This window comes from Glycine max, chromosome 6 (genome assembly GCF_000004515.6).
Source record: "Glycine max cultivar Williams 82 chromosome 6, Glycine_max_v4.0, whole genome shotgun sequence".
In the NCBI taxonomy this organism is placed as follows: domain Eukaryota; kingdom Viridiplantae; phylum Streptophyta; class Magnoliopsida; order Fabales; family Fabaceae; genus Glycine; species Glycine max.
This window is the reverse complement of record NC_038242.2, coordinates 47,716,741-47,741,242: the sequence shown is the minus strand read 5'-3', so window position 1 is coordinate 47,741,242 and position 24,502 is coordinate 47,716,741. Positions and strand designations below refer to the sequence as shown.

Sequence of the window (24,502 nt, the reverse complement as noted above, 5' to 3'; positions counted from 1 at the left end):
TCATCCTGTACTACTTGCAGACTATATATGATGATGAGTGGAAAAATTTTATCGAGAGGATGCGTCGGGAGGGATTGGCAAAAGACAGTGATATTTGGACCGACAAACTTAGAGATTTGAGGCTCTGGGCTTCCTACAGAGGTCAGACGTTATCACGGACAGTTAGAGGAATGATGTACTACTATCGTGCCCTCAAGATGTTGACTTTTCTGGATTCTGCATCAGAAATGGATATTCGGGAAGGTGCCCGCGAACTTGTTTCAATGAGGCATGATGATTTAGAGAGTTCCAACTCAAAGTCGCCTTCCTCCAAGAGTTTAAGTAGAGCAAGCAGTTCTGTTAGTTTGTTATTCAAGGGTCATGAATATGGGACTGCTTTAATGAAATTCACATATGTGATTGCTTGCCAGATATATGGAACTCAGAAGGAAAAAAAGGATCCTCATGCTGATGAAATTTTGTATCTAATGCAAAATAATGAGGCCCTTCGAGTTGCTTATGTTGATGAGAAAACCACTGGAAGGGATGAGAAGGAGTATTACTCTGTTCTTGTTAAGTATGACCAACAGTTGCAGATGGAGGTGGAAATTTACCGCGTAAAGTTGCCTGGACCCTTGAAGCTTGGGGAAGGAAAGCCGGAAAATCAAAATCATGCCATCATCTTCACTCGCGGTGATGCAGTTCAGACTATTGATATGAATCAGGACAACTACTTTGAGGAGGCACTTAAAATGCGAAATCTCTTGGAAGAATACAGGAGTTACTATGGTATCCGGAAACCCACTATTTTGGGAGTTAGGGAACACATTTTTACTGGTTCTGTTTCCTCTCTTGCTTGGTTCATGTCAGCTCAGGAAACAAGTTTTGTCACCTTAGGACAGAGGGTTTTGGCAAATCCTTTGAAGGTTAGAATGCATTACGGTCACCCAGATGTGTTTGACAGGTTTTGGTTTTTGACTCGAGGTGGTATCAGTAAAGCTTCCAGAGTGATCAACATAAGTGAGGACATCTTTGCTGGATTTAATTGTACTCTTCGTGGAGGTAATGTCACTCACCATGAGTACATTCAGGTTGGAAAGGGAAGGGATGTTGGGTTGAATCAAGTATCAATGTTTGAAGCAAAGGTTGCCAGTGGAAATGGGGAGCAAGTCCTAAGTAGAGATGTGTACAGATTGGGTCATAGGCTGGATTTTTTCCGGATGCTCTCATTCTTCTACACTACTGTGGGGTTCTTCTTCAACACTATGGTGGTGGTTCTGACTGTATATGCATTTTTATGGGGTCGGCTATATCTTGCTCTTAGTGGTGTTGAGGAGTCAATGGAAAGCAACAGCAATGACAATAAAGCACTTGGTACCATCTTGAATCAACAGTTCATCATCCAACTTGGACTTTTCACTGCCCTTCCAATGATTGTAGAGAATTCCCTTGAGCATGGGTTCCTTCAAGCTATCTGGGATTTCTTGACCATGCAGCTCCAGCTTTCATCAGTTTTTTACACATTCTCAATGGGAACTCGAAGTCATTTCTTTGGACGGACTGTTCTGCATGGTGGGGCAAAATATCGAGCTACTGGTCGTGGTTTTGTTGTAGAGCACAAGAGATTTGCTGAAATCTATAGACTCTTTGCCCGTAGCCATTTTGTGAAAGCAATTGAATTGGGGCTGATACTTGTAATTTATGCATCACATAGTCCTGTAGCTACTGACACATTTGTTTATATAGCCTTGACCATCACTAGTTGGTTCTTAGTTGCATCATGGATTATGGCACCATTTGTGTTCAATCCTTCTGGCTTTGATTGGTTAAAAACTGTTTACGATTTTGATGACTTTATGAACTGGATTTGGTACAGTGGAAGTGTATTTGCTAAAGCTGAACAGAGCTGGGAAAGGTGGTGGTATGAAGAGCAGGATCATCTAAAGGTAACTGGCCTTTGGGGAAAGCTTTTGGAGATAATCTTAGACCTTCGATTCTTCTTTTTCCAGTATGGAATTGTCTATCAGTTAGGCATTTCTGATCATAATACCAGTATTGCTGTTTACTTGTTATCCTGGATTTATGTGTTTGTTGTATCTGGGATTTATGCTGTGGTAGTCTATGCCCGGAACAAATATGCAGCCAAAGAGCATATCTATTATCGGCTGGTCCAGTTCCTTGTCATAATTCTTGCAATACTTGTGATAGTTGGTTTGCTGGAATTCACTAAATTCAAATTCATGGATATTTTTACTAGCCTGTTGGCGTTCATACCCACAGGCTGGGGTCTGATATCGATTGCCCAAGTATTCCGGCCATTTTTGCAGTCCACTATCATTTGGGATGGTGTTGTTTCAGTGGCCCGTATATATGATATAATGTTTGGAGTCATTATCATGTCCCCTGTGGCACTACTATCATGGTTGCCTGGATTTCAGAATATGCAAACCAGAATTCTTTTCAATGAAGCATTCAGCAGGGGCCTCCGGATATTCCAGATTGTTACAGGGAAAAAATCACAGAGTTGACTGTGAATTGAGGTAATTTCTATTCTTATTTTTAGTCAATTTCAGACTTGTAGTGTTTTTGGTGTAATTGTTTTTAAAATGTCCTTTTGCTTTAATCATTTGCTAATAGACAAGGCTGCTGTTGAGCTAACAAAATTGCACCCTTTTTGTTCTGGTTTTTCTTCCCTTGTGTGACTGTTATATCCTTGATTCAGTGTCATGCACCTGGTGGAATGTTCATTTCTCATAATTGCATGCATGATTAATCAGGCAATGAATTTCCTCATCACAATTGTAACATGTTCAGTTAACTTTTTCCTTCCATATTATATGAAGTACTGAAAATGACTCCTACACCTCACATTGTGGTGACATGAACCCTTTAGTTGACACCCTTTTTTTTTTGTGAATTTCTGCCATATGTTTGGTATTTAGCTGATCAGTTGATATTGATATAGATATTGATTGGTGTCTTTTTATGATTTTGTATTTGGTGGTGATTTCACCCGATCACTGAGTTATTTAAAATGTCATTGTGCTTGAAATAGAATGCATTTTATAAGTTTTGTTTATTAATTTATTTTCCTGTCAATTCTGAATTTAAATTGGAGGGTTTTCTTTTTTTATTTGGTTATTTTGAAGCTTCCATGTTTTTGATATATTTGGAGATGTATGGGCCTTGTGCATATGATTGCATGCCCATGAAATTTCTTACCCTCTATATTTCTAATGGTGTCTCCTGTTTTGCATCTTTCAAATTCGAGCTGTGTATATTCACTTTGGCCATGTATCATTCCAGTCATCTAGTTTCTCTCCTGTTATCTCTCTTGTTTTGTTCTAGATGTTTCATTCTGCTGTGTTGTCTCTAATAGTGTTTGCATGCTTTTTAGCTAGTATGACCTCCTAGTAGGGTGATGTTTCTGTAGGGTGGTTTTTTTCCTGTTTTACAGGACTTTATATTTGTATCTTATAGTACCTCTGGTACTGTTTTAATCAATATATATATCTTTGCTTTCCAAAAAAAAAAAAGTGTTTGCATGCTTTTTACATTGTGGTTGATGGAGCTAGACTTGAGATATTGTTTGCATGTGTGATTGTGTGATATTTGAGCTGGCTTAAGCCACACTGCATTAATATTGAGATCACCACAAATTGGTGTATTTCATGAATTGCTGCTAATGCACGTGTGCGTGTGTAATATTTGAGCTGGCTTAGGCATTCAATGCTTTAATTTTGAGACCACCATAAGTTGGTGTATTTTGTGAACGTATTGCTATTTGTCTTAGCTATTGCGATTTCTTATCAATGAGACTATCCCATGTAGCCATAACTCATCATATGAAGTCCCTAATGAGACGATACAATGTTTCTAATGAAGCACCTTCTTCTTTAATAAACTAAAAATATATTTACACCAAGATCAATATAAATAAAAGTGGTTCAGCATATACCATGAAGATGGACTATTTTATTGTAAGTTGATAGTTATTTCTCTATTTTTCTGGATGCTTGTCTGCCTTGTCTGAGTTAATCCTCTAATACCAATATCACTGAACCTTGGCTGCCATTTTCACAGGATCATGACGATCCTTTGTTTTTATTTTTATTTTTATGTTAAAATATTAAAAAAAAATGTGTTAAAATTCAGCCCTTGGGTTATTGTTGCAGGAGATGCCGTTTAAGACATAACTGCAGCTGATCCATTTCCCATTTCACAATGGCTATTTGTGACTCATCCCATTATATGTGTCTTGTTATTTAAAGCTATTGGCGGTTCTTTTATCTGATTCATGTTTTCTGGTGCCTTTCATGCATACACCTGTGGCTTTCTGTAACCTTTGGTGTTTTGCCTCCTTTGAACCTTTCACTTGACTGAATTAATTAGGGCTACCCTATCTTTGTGTATTTATCATTTTAGCTAATAAGGTCTGTATTATGCTTGCTTCCAGGGTTGACGCTGAAATGATATGCACAGGGCCATAGAAGATGAGAGATTAAACTTTCTGTGTTCCAAATTTTCATCTGGGTATGTGAGGGCTGTTGTTGATTGAGTTGGTGACTGTGATTATATTTTGTTTGTTTGGTGGATAGCGGAGATTATTTTCTGCTTTCCTTTGATGGTCATATTTGTTATTGTAATTAGTCAATTTCTCATGTTTTTCAAAATTAGTTTTGTTCGGTGATCTTCTGATTATGTGTGCTGTTACACACCCCTGGCAGAAAACGGTTCATTGTCCCACAGAACGATAGGCATTACCATGATTCAGTTTTGTTAGCTTATTTCCGTAGTTGAATATATAGTGCATGTTTAATTCAGAAAAATATTCGTTTTTCTCAGATTTCCGATAGATATAATGCACAGGTTATACAGTTCTCTGTAACTTCTAAAGTTTAGAATGATAGGTACTACCACGGTTCAATTTAAGCTGAACTGAACATGTTAATACTTTTTCTTTTTCTGCTGAAACCATAAGAACATGAGCATTCGATATGCTAGGTTTTGTGACGAATATTTATTTGTTTATTACTTCTAATTTGACTCGGTTAATAAATTGAAACTGCACTCTGGCAGTTTTATAATCTCTTAGTTTGTTAGTTGAAGCAAGGTGAACTACCTGGAGAAGAGAACACAATACTCGCAAATTGAAACTGAATGTTAGCTGTTTTTTTTCGTTGTTGTATATAACTATAAGCTATATCTGCAACAAAAAAATAAAAATATATTTTATATATCTTAATCTATAATTTTTCTATAACTTATACAAAGAAGGAAGTGTTAGGACACTTGTTTTTACCCCTAAAAAAAGACAGTTGTACTACTATTCATAAAAAATTCTTTATTATTATTATTATTATTATTATTATTATTATTATTATTATTATTATTATTATTATTATTCATGCGGAATCCTTTGTATGTTTAAATAAAACTCAATTGATTAAATATTAAAAAAAATAAGTGGGGTCTTGAGAGTTTTAAGTGAAAACCGCATATGCTAGCTTAGATTGAGCTTCAATCTTAAAAGAATGGAGGGCAACAATAATGGTTGTCTTGATCATCCAGTTAGAGGCTCATAATTCGTTTTATATCCTAAGGCCATTTTAAAGGGTTCTATCCAAATGAAAATTCTTGTGTTGAATCAGAGGTAGTTTGTAGTAAGGGTGGGTATACGGGCCGGTTTGGTCCTTTTAAGGTTCAGTCCCTAAAACCTGTGTTTTAAGCGGACCAAGTAAATACATTTCACAAGATAAATGAATTTGTTTTGGGTCCGTATCCAGTCTGCTAAGCCCACAGATAAATGGATCTGTTCGAGGGTTCAATTAAGAATTTTTTTTAAAAAAAAATGTTTTTGGTTGTTTTGCACGACCACAAGCAAGAGAGAGGTATGACGGCATAGGGGAGACGTGATGTGCAAGGGAGAGGTGCAACGTGTAAAGAAGGGTGGTGCACATGAGCTGAGGTGAAGGAAGTGACCTTTTCGCGCAGTGTTTGGCCGAGGTAAGGGAAGCATGGCGTAGTGTTGGCCAGGGTAGGGAGGTCGCGCACGAGTTGAGGAAGAGAAAGTGATGTTGTGGGCCTCGTAGCGGATTGAGGGTCGAGAAAGGAGACACACCACGAAGTGAGGGTCAGGAAAAGGGAGGTCTCTGAAGTCTCAACTCTCAACTCAACTACTCAATCTATATAATTTTTATTTTAAAATTAATTTTCTCTTATATAGGCTACCCGTGAGTCCGAGGATAAAATTCGTTAAGTTTGTGGACTTAATAGGTCAGACTCACGTCTTACTTATAATTATACGGGTTTGTAAAAAACAAAATTCATAATCTACTCAGTCTGTGAGCTTAACGGACCGACCCACATACCTCAATTCATATACCCATCCCTAGATTGTAGCATGCTAAGCACTAGGTAGTGTGTAGCATGTTAAGCATTTTGGTGTTTATTTAAGCACCTTTGTACATTTAGTGGGCCAATAGTGTATTTTTGTGGGACTCATTAATGTTGATGAAAGCTATGCATAGTTATTTGTGGGACTCATTAGGAGAATTTTTGGAGTTGCCGAGTTTGGGAGATAAATTACTTAAATCATAAAAAGAAAATAAGTGTTGTATAATGGTGTGACCTATTTAAATATTCAAAAGATATAATAATAATAATAAGTTGCTGATATAGAGATACCTAACATGCACAATAATATTTCATATGTCATGTGGTAGGCTGGTAGTTCAGCTACTTGAGTAGGATTGGCCTAGTTATTAAAAAAAAAACACTAGGGTAGGCAGACATAAAGTGACTGAAGTAACATCCATTAAGTTATATATCATGTTTAAGATTTGCAATGAAATTGGTATCTGGAATTTGAGAAATATTAACGACACTCTTTTTAAACTATATATCATTGTCTGAAATTTATTAAAATCAACAATTTTAATTAGTATATGTATATAAAAAGAGAAAATCATTAAATTTTGATGAGTGTTAAAGTCTCCGTGCCATTCCTCATCTAGAATATTTAAGTTAAAGTGAGCTTTAAGAAATTCTCGTGAAAGTCGGAAACAAATGGAAGGGCGAACTTCAAAACAAATTCTCTCATCTTAAAAGACTTCATGGTTGATTTTGTTCATGTGGATTACAATCTTTAAATTCAAAATAACTGTTTATAGTAATATCTAATCTATGTTACCACACTATATATACGCCTCTAACCAACTTTATCATTGGTGATGAAAACAAGAGCATATTGTACAAAACTAGTCATGCACCTATTCAGCAGTCTTAAACCACAAAAGAACCCATATATCTCCCCCCATTCAAATCAAGGGCTTTTTATTTCCACATCTTTTCCTAACAAAATTGTTTAAAACTTGTGTCCTTGTGAGGCCATCCCTTGACCTTGGTCAATCTGCATGATTGTTCAACAAATAGTGAAGGGATAGGTGTCTTTTCCCATGGGATGATCCCAAAATCATCAGTAAACTCCTGCATTCCTCCAACTAAGAATTGCCATACTAGAGCACCTGCTCCAGACCTGTTTCTCTTTGCAGATTTGTAGCTTATGTCTAAAATTGTTTTGTACATTGTTTTTCGTTCAGGCATCGTAAAATTTATGTCTGACAATCCATACTCCGAGAACAAGACTGGCTTGTTCAATATCTTATCACCATCTTCGATGTGGGAAAGCATCCACTTGGAGACAAACTTCATGTAGTCTTCAAATACCTGATGATGAAACCTATGCAAAGGTTTTTAATTAAAAAAAAGGAGTTAATTTATAAAGGACATGATAAAAAAGAATAAGCAATATGAAATTATCATAAGATTTGGGATGTGTGCTTCTGAATAAAAATCAAATGTAATATCTTAAAGGTCTTGGATGCAAATTTCAAACAAATTAATGCTGAGATAGTTGATTACTTCAAGACAAAAACATGAGAAATTTAGAGCACAAAAGCTCCCATTCTGCAGGTTAAGTTATTTGGAACTTCCAAAGTTCAGTTCCTTTTTTTAAGAGTCTAATTACCTGTTAGGTATAACATCTTGTATGTACATTAAGATGGAAAAAAAAAAACGTCAATAGAAGCCTAAATACATAGAAGCTATAACTGTTAGTAACTTCTTCGAATGCAAATAAACTTTGATGCAATGTGAAAACAAACATGCACAGAGAAATTTCAAAACTACAGATATAGCAGTTACATAATGCTTACCAGTGATCAGGATAGATATGGACAGAGGTGAAGTCAATATTTGAGATTTTGGAGTTCCTTATAAAGTCAGATCCAAGTCTAGATGCCCAATCCTCAGGGTTCACAGTCAATCTTTTCGGATCATTAGGACCATAGAAACCTTCAAGTCCAACAGTCACAAGATGGCGCTTGTCAATCAATTTGACAAAAGCTGACATTTCCTCTATCCAATCCTGCAGTTCTATGATAAATAAGTAAACCATATACAACTATACTTGGATATACCTAAATAAGAAGTGGTGTCACACTAGTGTTTTTTCTTTCCCTTCTGAACTCAGAAGAATCCAAGGGATAAGGATATCCTGTAATTTTTCCCCTCATTTACATTTTAATGAATTTAGATGGCACAGTACAAGTATAAGTCCAGATAATTAAATACTTAAAATAAAGGTTTCAACTTTCAACTTCAAGTTTCCTTTCAAAAGGGGTTTAAAGTGAGCAACATCTGAAATCTGAATGAGCATCAAAATGATGGCTAAAATTCAGAGTACACCATAATATCAAATTCAGCCAAGCATTTGTGCAAATATGTGAGCTTGCATGGTGGAGAGGGAATTTCTATAAAAGCGCAGACCATTTGAGATCATAATAATTTATTAAACAAAAAAATTGAGGAAAGAATAAAGATATTTGAATTAGTCACTTTGAATTGCTTATTAACATTTCTGGCATGTTATTTCTATAAATATTTGAAGGGATAAAAACACATATACAGGACTTACTTGGAGAGTATCACCAGAAGGATCAGTTAGGCACCGAGGTTCGTTAATCAATTCCCAACCAAAAATGGTGGGGTCATTTCTATATTCAATTCCAGTTATAGTATTCTTCCTTGTCAAAATTGTCTGTAGAAAAATTGAAAGGAAACAATTAATTTATCTAAAGACCAGTCTCAAAGGCTGCAAATATGCAGCTAAAATTGAAATGCCCACCAAAGCAAAAGTAAAAGGACAGGCAAGGGAAATTGAAATGGGGCTACGGATAATCATTGTTTCGACCCACATGAGAAGGAAATAGAAGTGTCATGTATTAAAACAATGGGCAAGGAAAAACAGCAATCACTTGTTATGAAGGGGGAAAACAATAATGCAATATAGAAATTCCATAATTTCATTATTAATCCTCCCTTTGATTTTATTTATTTAAATTTGATCATAAGGATAAAAAAGACTTCAGTCTAAATGGATGCATATTTATTGAAAACTTGGTTTTTGATAGATAGACCCAACAGCGTTATTTTATTAAAAATGACGTAGGCTAAAGAACAACCTTGACTAGCAAAGACTAATATCCCATCTACTTGTCTACCCTCTGTCCAATTCTTCAAGCGTAAGTCGTAAAAAAATTGGGCTACTAATACAAGATAGACATATCTTACCTTGACATAATTCTTGAAATAACTACGGATTGATGGATCAAAGAAGAAAGAATCGTTAGATGAGCTTAAGCCAACCCCTTCTTGCCATGCCCATTTGACATATTGAGTCTTCCCACCATATGCATGCAAGTTATTTACTAAGCTAAGGAGCAGCCTAATTCCATGTTGCCTTGCTTCTGCTATAACATAGTCCAAGGCCTGTTACCCAACCAAAGTTCAACATAGTTTTCATTCATCATACAGTAATGTTAAACAGTAAACAACTAGCTTAATCCATGGACCAAAAGTATTAGCAGTAATGCAACATAAAGCATTTTTTTTCATTTCTATCAAGCATGACTCATAGGGTACATTAGCAAGGCAAAAATATCCAAGACAATTATGAAGGACTTCTAAATGACTAAATTAAAAAAGCATGCATAGAAAATTTTCAAAATGTAAGCACACATATAACTTTCAATTTAGGCATTTTAGGGAGAATTTTTCACACGTGATAGATTGATCAAGGATGGAGTAAGCAAGAAGAGAAATAACATGAGTCTGGCACACTATACTTTCCATTTCAATCATGAGCGCATTGTAGAGGCATACAAACAAACAAAGCAAATTCAATCTTCAACTTTATTCTACTAAGATTGTCATCATACATAAATGTTTCTCAGTTTTTGTCAGTATCCTACCACATATGATATTATATCACTTTCAAGAACAATGGTAACCGTGGCCATTCAGCTTAGCTACAACAAGCATGTCACCACGGCTCATGTCACAATTCAAAAGTGCTTACCACAAATTCTGCAAACTTTAATCCCAGCCCCCTATGAACCACAGCAATTAATGCATAAATCGTGGACACCAATCATACAGACAAAGTTACAAACCTAGTTTTGGAAGCCTCCAGCCACAAACTCAATTTCAGGGAAAAAGGAATAAAAGTGAGTGAGAAGACGATACATAAAACAAAAAACAAATCAAAGCAAAAGAAAAGAAAACCAAAATATCCAACACCCCGCTACTGGACTCTCATCAAAATCTAGTTATGTCAGCATCCATAGTCAAGCACGGAAAAACCAAAATAAAATTACACCAAGACAAGAAAAATAATCCAAGGAGGAACAACAAACAACAAAAACATGAAAAAATAATCACAAAATCAATCTACAAAACACTACCTTGAAAGCTTGTTCATTGAACACACCAGGGGAACTCTGAAGGGCATTGTAGTCACCATCATTGAAGGCCCAAGTTCTACACACAGTGAGCCCCATCTTAGCCCCAGACCTAAGCATTTCACGTACCTTTGGCCTGGAATACTCATCCACAGATTGAACCATTAACCAATAAGAGTTCCATCCATTAATGTAGAAAGCCTTTCCATCCACCATAAACTGAGTCCCATTTCTCTCCACAAAAGCCAATTCAGCTTCTTCCTCAAAACCAAACCTCACGTCCCCAAAAGACATGTAAATGAACAGCACGATCGATGCAAACCCCACAACGGGGTAAAACAAGCCATTTCCACTCACCATGATTCTGTACCTCTTGCACACCCTATACAACATAGAATCAGGGAAATTCAACAAATTTGTGAGATCCTCAGATACCCTTTTGAATTCTTATCCAAAGGGTCACTTTTGTTAGTGGCACCAGGTGAAGGTTAATGAATTCACAACTTTAGACCCAGATGTGAATGTGAATGTTTCTGACACCCCAAATGATTAGAATGAATAGATCACTCTCTTTCTATCTGAGAAGATTATGAATGGACCTTAAAGGAGTTACCTTTAAGAAACTAAGTGCTTGAAGACTTCAACTTTGACAAGGGTGCAGGTTGCTGAAACAAGGGGTTTTAGTTTTTATAGCTATTTGATGAAATGGGGAATGGTAGTGCTTCAACCATGTAGAAGGAACTAAAAAGAGAAGACTGAAAAAGACTCACATGTCTTTCTTATTCTTTCTTCAGAACTTTCAGTCAAAATAAAAATGAGAGGGGTGATTAATTAGGTTGAAGGGAAAAAAAAAAAAAAAAGTAGTGATGAAGATGGTGAGAGTGTGGTGAAATGTTTGTATCAGTGTATCAGGTTATTTGGATTTAGATCTGAGGCGTGTGAAGCTTCCTTCAGTTGTAATAATACTTTAAGGAGAGAGTATCTTTCAATTTTTTCAAGAACTGTGGGCCACTTTGTTGTATCTGAGTCTTTTCACATGGTCAGCAATACAAAAACAAGAACAAAACTAAAGATTTAATTCCACCGTGATAAATGCTAGTCTAGTCCCTTATTCGTTATAATTTAAAAAATATTAATTTTAATAAATTTTATTTTTGATTTAATGATTTTCTGCTTATTTACATTAAATGAGAAATGAAATTTACAAAATTTAATGATTTTTAATAATTTTTAACAAATCATAAAAAAAACTTTTAAAACTGTGCAGGGAAGGATGTCATTAACACTTCTTCCACTTTTTTTTTTGCAATTTTATTTTCTTGAATTTTGTTTATTTTTTTTATTTAGATTCAACATTACACCCAAGACATAAATCAATAAGTATACAATTATTTTAGTTTGATGAATAATTTTGAATATGAATTTAAAATATACAATTGCATTATAGACTAAAAAATCATCAATTTATAATAATTTTATTCAACTCAAAATATTATATATAGAGAGAAAATTTATATTAGGATAGAATATTATTTTTGTAATTATGTTAACATAACTACTCAATTAATGTGGATTTATTTTCTTTTATATGAGGTTGGAATCATGTGTATTGAATATAATTGTTTCAAGATACACTTTGTCTCAAAAAAAACACTAGTCAAGAAATTCAAAATGATTTTTTTATTGAAATTTACATTGAAATTGAGAATAAAGAGTAAATGTATATTAATGGCACTTTTAGTGTTTTTATTACTACTACTGTTTTGTACTGAGGTTTTTAAGACAGTTTTAAATGAGATTAAATATGTAGCAATGACTCTAATTAACATTTGCTAAAAACAATGGGAAACAATATTCACAAAAAGTAAAAAGAATGGGAGACAAAATTCACAAAAAGTAAGAAGACAGAAAAATACAGTTAAATTAAAATAAAATAAAAAAAACAAAAAGTAATAGTAGCACTAAAGGAAAAAAAGAAAGAAGACCACTTCTCACTTCTGAGACAGTGTTCTTAAATGTTCGCTAGGTACAGATTCTGTATAAAAGTCATATTAATTCGTCAGACCTAGCTTGCTTGTTTTGTTTGCGGATGTCGGCACATTCCACGTGTAAACATGGACAATTTCTTTGACAGCTACCACTTGCTTATTTTATTATGCTACCTTATTACTTCATATCATAATCATAATAATATACCACAACAGGTATGCAATTTGATTTTGTTTAGAAAAACAATTATTTCCCTAAAAGAGAAATTAGTATTCAATTCGCTGGATGTCTGTGGTTTGATACATAAATAAAATAGATGGTATGGTTGAGTAAGGGTGTGCTCAGTTTTTGTATTTTTTATTTTTTGAAAATCATTTTTATTTTTAAAAGATTAGAATTCTGAAAATATGTTTGGTTTCATTTTTTTTTAAGAAATAAAAACATTAAAAATATATTTTTAGAAGGAAATGTATTTTTAGATTTGCTTAAATTACATTCTTTGTTACTGCTATCCGAAACGAGATTTTTGGTTTTAATTGACAATATTTAAAACACAATTTTATTGTTTTTAGATTTTGATTCGTTTGAAAAAAAATTTCAATAAAAATGAAAATAAAAATCCAGCTAAATATATTTTCATCATATTTTTTATTTTCAAGTGAAAATAAAAAAAAACTAAATCATACACCCCTAATTTGTCCTTTGGCGTTTGAGGTCAGCACATCTAAATCATAGGTGCCTTTTGTATTTGCAAATTGCTCCAATGATTCCGTTCAGGAATGATTAACGATGAATAACGCTTTTTTCTTTTGGTAAACATTAATGGCTCAATTCTTGTAGTGATTAGGCTGAGCCGTTGCGTGATTTGTGTAATTTAAATGTAGGTATGCTACTGTAGGAAAATTGCAGGCAATTTGTAGTACAATTTTGCTTAATTTTTATGTATTCTTAATGCGTACACTTTTTAACTTATTAGATGTCTTTTTCAATATAAATTTTAAAATAATTATTTTAAAAAACAATAATTTCATCATATATAAAATAATTTATAATTAGATAATAATATAAAAATAAATTATAAATAAGTTTATATTTCTATTTTGTTTTTAATAAAACAAAATATTCATACTTCGAAAATTAGAGACTAACTTTTCAGAATATAAAAATTCATTTAAAGAACTGACTTATTTAAACAAACAAATGTTTTTTATATAACACAGACCTTTCATATTTTCATTATATTACCTAAACTTTGTAGGTACACAAAAAATGCTCAATCAATTGTATAAGTATAGAGAAGCTCAATTAATGAATGTAACTCAATAGGTAACATTCACAAATATTTTCTGATAGAAATAATTCTAGTCAAGTTAGATAGAACTAGATCGGTCGAAGCTAAAAGTATGAAATGTGGAGGACTAATTGATATTCTTAAGGTGAATGAATTGTAGGATTTTCTAACATTCATTCATAGGAAATATGATAATTTGAATCAAATTTATGCTCTTTTGCACTAAGTTGTTCGCCCCAATTAATAGAATAAGTGAAAGATGGACTACTTCTTAGAGTTGAAGAAGTACATAGAATTAACTTCTCTCCTCGCTTGCAGCAAATTTATAGAGATGGTGACCTAACAAATGAAACTTATAGCCCAGAGTTGGTATTCTGGTCTTCATTTGGAGTTTGATGTGGTTGGATCTCAGATATTATCTAGTGGTAGGTGAATAATCTTATTAAACACATGTCATACGGTAATTTAATTTTTTTATTATTTAATAAAATTATCTATTAGTATAATTTAATGTACAATTAATATACATAAGTAATGCTAATAATAATGGTTTAATTTACATTAAATAAAGATTATATGTGATGTAGTATTATTTTGAATAGTGGTTATAAGTCCAATATCTAAAAGTTTGGTCACTCGGATTGGAATGAGTACTTTGGATTGGAGGTTCGTGACCTATCCAAAACAAGAAAAGGACAACATACATAAGCTAACATGCAAGTTACCTTACATGATAAGGTCAGAACTTAGAAGCGTCTTATATGGGAAGCCAGGCCCAGGAGTATTCTCAACATTTGTCATTATATAACTTTATGTGCATTTTATTTATTATATTAAATTTAAAATGATACAACGCAAAAGTCTCTCTAATACAAGAAGACCTATATCAAGATATTAAAACAAATACAACAGATACGTTTGTCTATACATAAGAAACTTAATCTTGCTAATAATTTCTATCATTGGGATTGGAATGAGTTTGAGGTTGCCTTATTGAAAGTCGGGGACCAACCATGATCAGTGAAACAAAATGCATCACTTCTGCGTTAAACGCATCTGATGATTTATTCATGAGCAATCATAGTGCTATATACATACATTTGGTTCAGATCTTTAATTTTCAAGTAGAAAGGCAAAGAAAATGAGAAATCATTTTGTACTGGCCTTAGGGAGAACTAATGATTCATCTTTTCTCATAAATATACTAAAAATAGGAGAATGATTAATCTTTACTCGTATATATTTACTCTATAAAGTAAAGTTAATCATATTCTTTGTATGGGCATGCAACTATCTCATAATTATATTTCCAATTAATTACCCCTCTCGCATAAAGGTTTATATAATGGTTACCTTTCATCAGCATGATATATTTCTGCATTATCATACAAAGTTTTGGTTATTGTCTAGTATAAGAAGCAAATTAGTTATGACTTTTGTTTGAACTTTGATTCATGACTTATAAAACATTGAAAGTGTAAATTACATTTTCCTTGTTACTAATAGGCATGGGCTATACTCTTGTTTTAAAATAAATATTTTATTCTTTTTAATTAAATATATTTGTAATTGATATATATTATAAATTTTTAATTTTGCTAATTTGTCCTTCCTTTAAATCTTACTTTCTTTTGGACATCCAAATTAACCTTGTGAAGCATATGAATTATCCTCTCCTTAAATTAGAACCAAGTTCTCACAACCTCCATTTTACTGGCTAAGTATTAAACCATCTTTATTTTTTTTTACTTTGTTGCCACCAATAGTGCCAACTGTGAGTTCAACCTGTAAGAAGCTTCAACACTCCCTGTTTTTTTGTTTCCATGAATCAGATAGCATAAAACAGCCCAACAGAGGAGGATAATCTTTTAGACCATCTTTTAGATATAAGGATACAAAGGTAATATCCATATGACCATAGAAAAACATTTTTTTTTGTCAACCCTTAACAAACATAGAAGCAACCCATAGAAAAAAATATATGCTTTTAGACAACAATTTGGTAAGATTTGAAAACTTGTACTATTCTTTAATTAGAAATAACGCATGTATAAATAAAAATATACAATAAATATGTATAAGAAAACCATTATAATCGTAGGATATAATAAGAATAATATAATAGAGAGGAATAATGAATTAATTGTATAATTGTGGGATATGACAGGGATGACAATCAAATAATTAATGTTAACATATTCTGCTAACATATTCTTCAAAAAAAAAAATATTCTGCTAACAAACTCTAATTGATTGATGCCTTTCAAAAAAAAAGAAAAAAAAACTCTAATTCATTGATAAAATGAAAATTAAAAGATACTATTTCCTAATATCTCTAGGTATCATTTAGGATATATTCTGTTTTAACTCCCTCTCTCAAATACAAAGATGTTGTACACATTCCCGGTTTGTCATGGAAGATCCAGAATTTCGAGTGAGGGAATGACTTTGTGAATCCATAACATCCTTTGAATTGTGCTAGAATTTTATCTCAAATGGAGTACACAACAATTTCTTTGTGCTTGATACAATCATGTCATGGATCACTGAATTATATTCTAATGCATCTGCACTTTGATGGTCACATCAAATGACTAACTTACGTTGAAATGTTCCAATGGTGCTTTGATGCATGGAGGAATTATGCAACGATTCGCCATCTCATTTTAATCATCAGCAGTTTTAGTCTCTGGATTTAAATTGGAACTATTGGTGATTGGATATTTTTTTATTTATTTTCTAATACTTTTTATTTATTTATTTGACCCCTTCAAATAGCATGACTTTTAAGGATCGATATATAAGTAACAGCCTTTAAAAAATAGGAAACTAAATAAATCAATCAAAACATCTCAAGTGACAAAACATAATTTAGACAATTTTTTCTTCATCTGTTTTTCCCGTTTTCTTTGTTGGTTAAAATAATGAGCTCAAGGGTCATCTTCAGATTCTTCACAACGTATGGCATGTGTTGACCGTAGTGTGCACTTCAATTTCAGTCAAGACTTTCTATTTCACTTGTTCTTTCATTGCTTCAAAATAATTTGTTTGAACTCACACCGCGTGACAATAACATTGCAGCCATATTGCACTTTTGGTTGCTATATATCACTTGTATTCTTGGTTTGGCTTGGTCTATGAGTGATCATATTCTTGACTTTTGGCCATTGAATTGCGGGTCTTTAGGGCATTAATTTCTAAAACAATTGCAATGAAACTCCCCCAAGTCCAACAACCATAAAAAATTCATGAAACTGGTGAAATCACTATAGCAAATCTAATGATCCCAAAGCAACCAAAAACTGAAAAACCGCTTTGTTAAATAAAACAAAATGACCATTTGTAATTTTTATTAGTTATTAGTTATGACTTATTAGTGATTTAGTGTACCTTTCATTTTCAGGCTTACATTTGGCTTATTTTCTAAACACTAACCAAACCTATGTATAGTTAGACTTTATATTTAAATAAGTTTTTCTATAAACACTTATAGGAGAAAAAATAAAATGATAAAATGAATCAAATTTCTCCTATAAACTAAATCATCTTAGGCACTTAATATTTTTTATAAAAAACTTTCATTTAGCTTCTCCAAGAGCTAAGGTGCCGATCTTAGCTTCTAGATTTTATTCATTTTACTTTCTTGTCTTTTTTTTTTTTCCTAATAAGTATTTATCAAGAAGTTTATTCAAACAAAATTTATTATTAATGGACCCCAAAAAAACAAAATCGCAGAAATAAGGGATTGTCGGTAAAGCTGCAATACATCACATGCTTAATTTTACCTGCTTCAATATATTGTAATCACAACAGGCACTGTGCCACTAAAATGAAGCAAAGAAACAATTAACAGCATAAAGTTTCTCTAGATCTATACGTTTAAGAAAGGAATAAAAGTACTTGTGCTTATTTTTATATGATTGATTCTGCGCAGATTAATAGATTCTTTTATTCGGCTTTTGGGTGTTGAGGTAATTCCACTCTTTAATTAAAACCAGAATATATAGTTTTGTCCTTATGGGGACTTGTCTCCTTTTTACATTATTTTATTTACTTATGATTAATCTATATATACTATTGGGCGCTTAAAAAATAATTACTTCTTTGAATTTCTAAAAGGATTTTCAGAAAATATAGTATTTTTTTTATAATTAAGCTATTGTCAAACGTGCAGGTAAACTTAGTTATGAAAACTTCTTTTTAAAAAAAAAAAAAATCACATACAATGAATCCAATACTGGTAGAACCGTAGAAAGGTACACTTTGATATGATTATCAATTTTTTGACCAGAATTGAAAAAGAAAAGGGAAAAAAGAAAATTTGGAGTCCAAGTGGAGTAAATGAATCTTTCCTTGCCCGTGTCTTGCTTGCTTGTAGAAGAAGTAGCAAGAAAAGATAATCTGCAACAAAAGTGTAGTTGTTGGTTGGGCATGTGCAAGAAGACACCAACAATTAGGGGTATTTGGGCAAGTAGAGGAAAGAAAATTGAGGACAAATAAAGTGATGAGATGGAAGGTGTTTCTCCATGATGTTTGCAACAATTGGGAGAAAAGAATCTGGTGGTAGATAACTTTCAAAAACAACTTCGCTGACCCTAATATCAGTGAAATAAACCCTGTCAGGAATTTAGAATAATAAATATTCAGAATTCAGATGCCAAATATGTTGTGAACACTTTACACATATATTTCATCACAAGTTCATCCATTTCTACACCCCCCTCTCTCTATCTCTTCCTTATATCAATAGCCTAAATATCTAATGCCAAGGGGTCCATGCATAGAATCTTCACTGTTAGAAACATTTCTTTTCAGATACTGATAACAGCATTGACTAGTTGGTAATATCTTTGGTGAAAATGTGAAATCATAGCCACAAGCGTTGGTAAGATGGGTGGTTGTTTGTTATCACCTGATAATTTGGCAATGGATCAGTGATTAACTTCGCTATTCTAAGGATGTTCCAACCAAAACTTGCCTTCCAATAGAAGTTGTTTCTGAATAATTCATGTTTTGCTAGAGACAATATGATATTTCTGCTGTCTAGGCATGACAACTAAGGAACACCCCTTTGTCTTCTCAATAGGTTTAGCTAACTTGAAAGCTCTAATCAGATTCTCAATTAAATCTTTTTCACTCAACTTCCTAATTTGACTTAAAACCAAAGATTCCCCACACCTCAACTATTTTCATCCCTCCCCCTTTTGGGCTCCAAGTTTCAAATTCTATTCACACTAGTGAACTCACTCACTGAGAAGTCTTAAAACCAGTCAATAACTCAAGAAACCTCAGTGAATTCTACTATGCGTGACCTGGCATGACTAAGGGGGTCACTCCTATTTGTTGAGTGTGTCCTCTAGAAACCATAATATTGGACCCAAGGATTAGAGGTACAATTGTCCTCGATCGGACTATCCACAACCCTTCAAGCGTCAAACCTGAAAGGCGCAAAAAGTTACTTGATCGAATAATCCACAATCAGATTGTCCAAATTCAGAAACATTTGATGAACAATTAATTAGCTAAATTGAGTACAAGAACTTTAGTAGCACAATCACATATCTATAAATTCAGCAAAAAAACAAACCAGCTTGTAAGTGGTAGTAAAAATTAATGAATAATCATCAAGAGCATACACAAGAAGGGATTTACCCTGTCATCACCAAGCAGCTAAGCATCTACACATATCTCAGTAAGTAAAAGTAACATTTTTCATAGTTCCATCTTTTCACCAATGTAAATCAACCTCTACTCTAGTATCCCAAAAAAGAGATTAAATTAAGACACTTTACCAAATACCAAATCACCGGCATCTAGGAGATATAAGGTTAGTCCAGTGGTTGCGGAAGGGTGAAGGAAGAATGGACAGGTTGCAGTCGCAGGTTCAAATCTCTCCAACTGAGATTTCTAAAAAAAACTAAAAAATGTAACATTTGTGGATAAAAAACAAAAAACCACGATCTCCAAAACCTAACCAAATATCAATAATTCACGATTCACCAACAACAGCAACCCCACCACCTTGAGTCCCATTCCTTCTAACAAGAGCAAAGTACCCCAAAACAGCACAAACCGCAGCAACAAAATTCCCTTCTTTCAACAAAGTCCTCATCACAAACCCGAAAATCTCCTTAGTAATCTTCCTCCCCTCCACCACAAGCGTCCTCTTAGGCTTCCCAAAGAAGGCCAAGAGCACCACAATCGTGATCCAAGTCACCACCACCGCGGGAACCATAACCACCATAGCCGCCACCATCGACAGAACCCCGAACACGGTACCCAGAAGCACCGAAGCATAGAGCGCCGGCCACGCCGAGGTGGTGGAGGATTCAACTTGCAGATTGTACCATGAAAGCGTGGATTTGAGTAAGTTCCATGAAGATGCCAAAAGGGTACCGTAAACAACCAGAAATAGACATGCCCATGTTCTCCTCTTGCTGAAGATGTTCAGAATTAAGGTGTATGCGTAAGGTGGGTGTTGTTGTTGTTGTTGTTGCTCCTCTTCTTTTGCCATTTGAGACAAATAAAGCTCGAATTTTTTTTACCTTGCTGTGTTCTGTGTTCTGTGGATCAATCTGGGCAGTGACCGTGTGTGTCTCACTCTATGCGGTCGGATTTTTTTTGTTAGGATTAATCCTTAAAAGTTTTGGTCATTGTGTCTTTACTCTTGTGTTATCCACACTACTAGGATACTATCTCTCACTTTCGTTTTGTTGGTAAAAGACAATTTTTTTAAAAAAAAATTATATATCTTTAATTATTTTATACGATTTACTACCTTGTTTCTGTATTTTGTTTATGTTTGAAATTAAGACACAAATTAAGGAATATTTAATGTATGTAAAATATTTGGACTAAAATATACTTATTTAATATATTTGAATTTTATTTTTCATGTATTTGAAAGCTTTTAAGAAGATTGTTATACTTATTCTCATATTGAGTCTAACTCAAGTTTAGTGGCTTTCTCATATAGAGATACTGCACAAGACTAGAAGATAATTTAAAGACCTTGACTCTGTCACCAAAAGATAATTGTATTATTTAAACTTATCATATTAATGATATAATGGAAAAGACCTTCGAAGGCAACAAGAATTCACAACCACCCCCCCCCCCCCCCAAAAAAAAAAAAAACTAAGATCCAGTCAATTAAAATCCAATAATGAGAACCACATGTATGGAACATTAGCACTGTCTATGAAAAATAATTATTTCTCACTATTAGTTAATATAAAACAACCTAGATCAATTTTGCGCCCTTGCCCTAATTAACACCTATGATCCTCTAAGAGCTATCATAATGGTGAGAACCAAAAGAAATAATTCCAATTGCTCACTAAATCCTCCTGGGTTATTAGAGAATGGACAACTGACATCACAACTAGCACTTGAACACATTAGCATCCCAACACTTAGTACTAACACCCATAAGCAAAAGCATATGAAAAGACTCATTAATGAGCAAGAACATTTAATAAAACAATGAAACCAAAGGTTGCAAATATTAGAGGTACAACCAATTGATACATCTTTCTACTAGAATCCCACCTTATAACTTCAATTGTGCGCCAAGTTGGTTGAATCCAATTGCCACACAGCCTTATCTTTGAGAGTTACATCGTGGAACACAAGAAAGGTAGCCAAAGCCATCTTGAAAATATTTTTATACTCTAAGTTCTCACATTGACATCCACGGTGATGATGAGATTAGACATGACAAGAAAACTCATACATGTGGGTACCCGTCCGAATCCGTCCCGACTTTGACTGGTAATACCCGAGTTGATCGGGTATGGGTTCGGGTTCGGATTTGGGTTTTCTCCGATAACCAAAAGTCGGGTACGGGTACGGGTATGAGATTACTAGACCCGTCCCAACCCCGAACCCGAACCCGCCCCGCCACTTAAAATCTTTAGAATTTTTGCATAATTTAATCAAAAAGCATATAATTTTTATTACTAGTTAATTTTATTTTAAAATTTTTACATAATTTAATATTATTTTTTAACTATTTATGTAAACACACGCATTATAATAAATTTATTGATATATAAGTAGTTAAAAATAAATGTTTAACAATCAATTTATTTTTTTTCTAAAATCAAATTTTTAATATTTTTTACAAAAAAAAATATTTTTCTAAATGGTGTGTAGAATGGGGTTGGGATACCCGATACCCAACGAGTAAGGGGATGGGACAATAAACTCAAACCCGCCGGGTATCGGATACGGGTATGGGAATATGTTGAGGAGTCGGGATAAGGGATTAGGGAGACAATACCCGTACCCGACCCACCCCATTGCCATGTCTAGATGAGATCTTCAAGATCAATCAACCACTATTTGAGAAAATCTCCATTTTCTTGATCCCAAAAAGTCTTAGAGAGTTGCCAAAGATAGATTAGTATGATGGAAAGAGAGACTCAGGGGAGCATCTCGGCATGTTCGAATCCTCAGTGTCTTACATAAGAGCTATGGTATTAAGTGTAACATTCCCAACTTTTAGAACCTTTTTCTTCTTCTTTTATACAAGATTTTATATTGAACAATCTAGAAAGAAATTCAAAATTATGTTCCCCATTACTGCAATCAAAATTTTAAAATTTACTTAATTATCATTTGTAATAATTAGTTTGGACCGAGGTTGGAGAATTGTTAAAATGACGACTGCATCCTGATTTATTAGTATTTGTGGGCTAATAGGAGTGAGCCAGGATTGGTCTGCCCAATTCGAGATTGATTTGAATGGATTCGGATTTTGAAAATAAATTCGGTGAATTTTTTTAGGAAGAATCGGAGTCATGTTTTGGATCATCTTAAACTGTTTTAGTGTTACAAGGTTTTTAACAACTATTTATTAGCATTAAATCCTTTCTTATTTGATAATTAGTATTTTTTTATCACATGATATTATATTTATAACGAAATTAATTTTTTAAAATATATATTGTAAACTATATCTTAATTTAACTTTTGCACTTCTTTTGTTCTACCAATTAAATATACATAATGTTAAAAAATACTGTATTAAAAAGTCAACTTACTTTTGTCATATCCCCTAATTATATTTGAAGTCTTGATTGACTCAGGTTTAAGTTTAAATAAATAAATGACTCGACCAAATTTTGAGTCATGTGTAGACTAGGATAAATTGGGCTCAACTTGACCCATGCTCATCCCTTAGGGGCCGACATGAGAAAAAGCCTATGAGTGTAACATGAAAATCTGAGTTTAGAATCCTATTCTATATATTTAAATATAGTTCTAATAATTTCTCTTGAAATTTTATAAACTTCCAAGAAAAACTAATAAAAACTCCTATTTATCTATCAGAAGACTGGTAAGTATTTGTCTGGCCTTCAAACTTGATAAAACTGACATAGTTAGTTCATTATTTTTTTGTTAAATACATAAAAACATAAGTTTCATAAAAATTACAAATTTATTGAGTTAAAATGAATTTAATATTAATCTAAGATGTTAAACAAAGGAACTAATATTGTTTTGGAATAGTATCTCAATCGGTAACCTACATAAATCAAGATGTATTCACATACTTGGTTTAATTGAGTCAACAACTTCTTATCCATACTACCACTTAGGCATGCGTGAACCCCCAACTTGAGTCACACAGGTCACGTGACTATAATTGTCTAACTAACTTTCTTGCTTAAACTTGTGTATATAAGTAGGTCTCAAGTATGAAACACCTCTAACTCTCATTATCTACTCTCTATCTCATAAACTTCTAGCGTGAGAGTGCTTGCAGGTACTCCATCGTCGTCATGTCATCATTATTGTTGTGTTCCACCGGCCAACTCAGCTCTTAAACCCAAGATATGAATCGTATCTCTGTCATTGAAGCGAATCTGATCCAAATCCATCGAACAATATCAATCACTCCTGACTAGGTCAATCAATACACCAAACCTAAAAAAAATTATATTTTCTGTATTCATAAATACCCATCAAAGTATCAAAATTTAATGAGTAACAAATTTTATTCGTAGAAGAACACATAAATACATACAACAATCTATTTCATCACACGTAGTACTTTTCAGATTAAATGACCATATAGTTTCATTTCCAATGTATTTAAATTAAAATTTAAAAATATTTTAAAATTTAGTTAAAAACAAAACTAACTCCATTTTTTGCAATTACCTTAGATGTGACCTTAATAAAGCTAAAAAACATTTGAACTAAGAAACGTGGGTATTATTGTGCTTGGGTCCAGGTTTAAGCAAACAAATTATCATAAAAAACAAAACACAAGTTCAAAGACAATATATACCCAGTTAATCCATTAGGTGGATGTGGTCAAAGTGAGTTCCTGGACTTCGCATGTTGGTTTTGAAAGAGGTCTTTATTAAAAGGAAAGGAGGGGGGACCTGCAAAACAAAGGATAAGTGCACAGGTATGTTTGCTCGTGTGT

At 33.4% G+C, this 24,502-nt stretch overlaps 3 protein-coding genes and 1 non-coding gene across 4 annotated transcripts in view; 2 read left to right on the top strand and 2 right to left on the bottom strand.

The window, feature by feature from the left end:
• LOC100808120 (callose synthase 12) overlaps positions 1–4,802 on the top strand; it is a 7,965-nt gene extending 3,163 nt beyond the window's left edge. The window contains exons 2-3 of the mRNA XM_003526234.5: positions 6–2,519; positions 4,436–4,802. Of these exons, the coding sequence (XP_003526282.3) occupies positions 6–2,507 (2,502 nt within the window). The 3' untranslated portion in view covers positions 2,508–2,519; positions 4,436–4,802. The remainder of the gene's footprint in view (positions 1–5; positions 2,520–4,435) is intronic.
• LOC113002010 (small nucleolar RNA J33) lies at positions 160–239 on the top strand. Its single transcript, XR_003267539.1, has one exon. It is a non-coding gene; the product is annotated as a small nucleolar RNA J33 (small nucleolar RNA).
• Positions 4,803–7,061: 2,259 nt separating the features above from the next.
• On the bottom strand, positions 7,062–11,728 carry LOC100806003 (mannan endo-1,4-beta-mannosidase 2). Its single transcript, XM_003527383.4, has 5 exons — positions 10,785–11,728; positions 9,613–9,810; positions 8,957–9,079; positions 8,196–8,407; positions 7,062–7,720 (listed from the first exon to the last, which is right to left on the bottom strand). Exons 1-5 carry the CDS (start codon positions 11,172–11,174, stop codon positions 7,333–7,335), a joined length of 1,311 nt encoding a protein of 436 aa, XP_003527431.2. The 5' UTR covers positions 11,175–11,728; the 3' UTR covers positions 7,062–7,332.
• Positions 11,729–19,655: 7,927 nt separating this feature from the next.
• On the bottom strand, positions 19,656–21,137 carry LOC100805467 (uncharacterized). The gene has a single exon (XM_014776804.3). The coding sequence runs from the start codon at positions 20,573–20,575 to the stop codon at positions 20,051–20,053; it is 525 nt and encodes a 174-aa protein (XP_014632290.1). The 5' UTR covers positions 20,576–21,137; the 3' UTR covers positions 19,656–20,050.
• Positions 21,138–24,502: the final 3,365 nt, after the last annotated feature.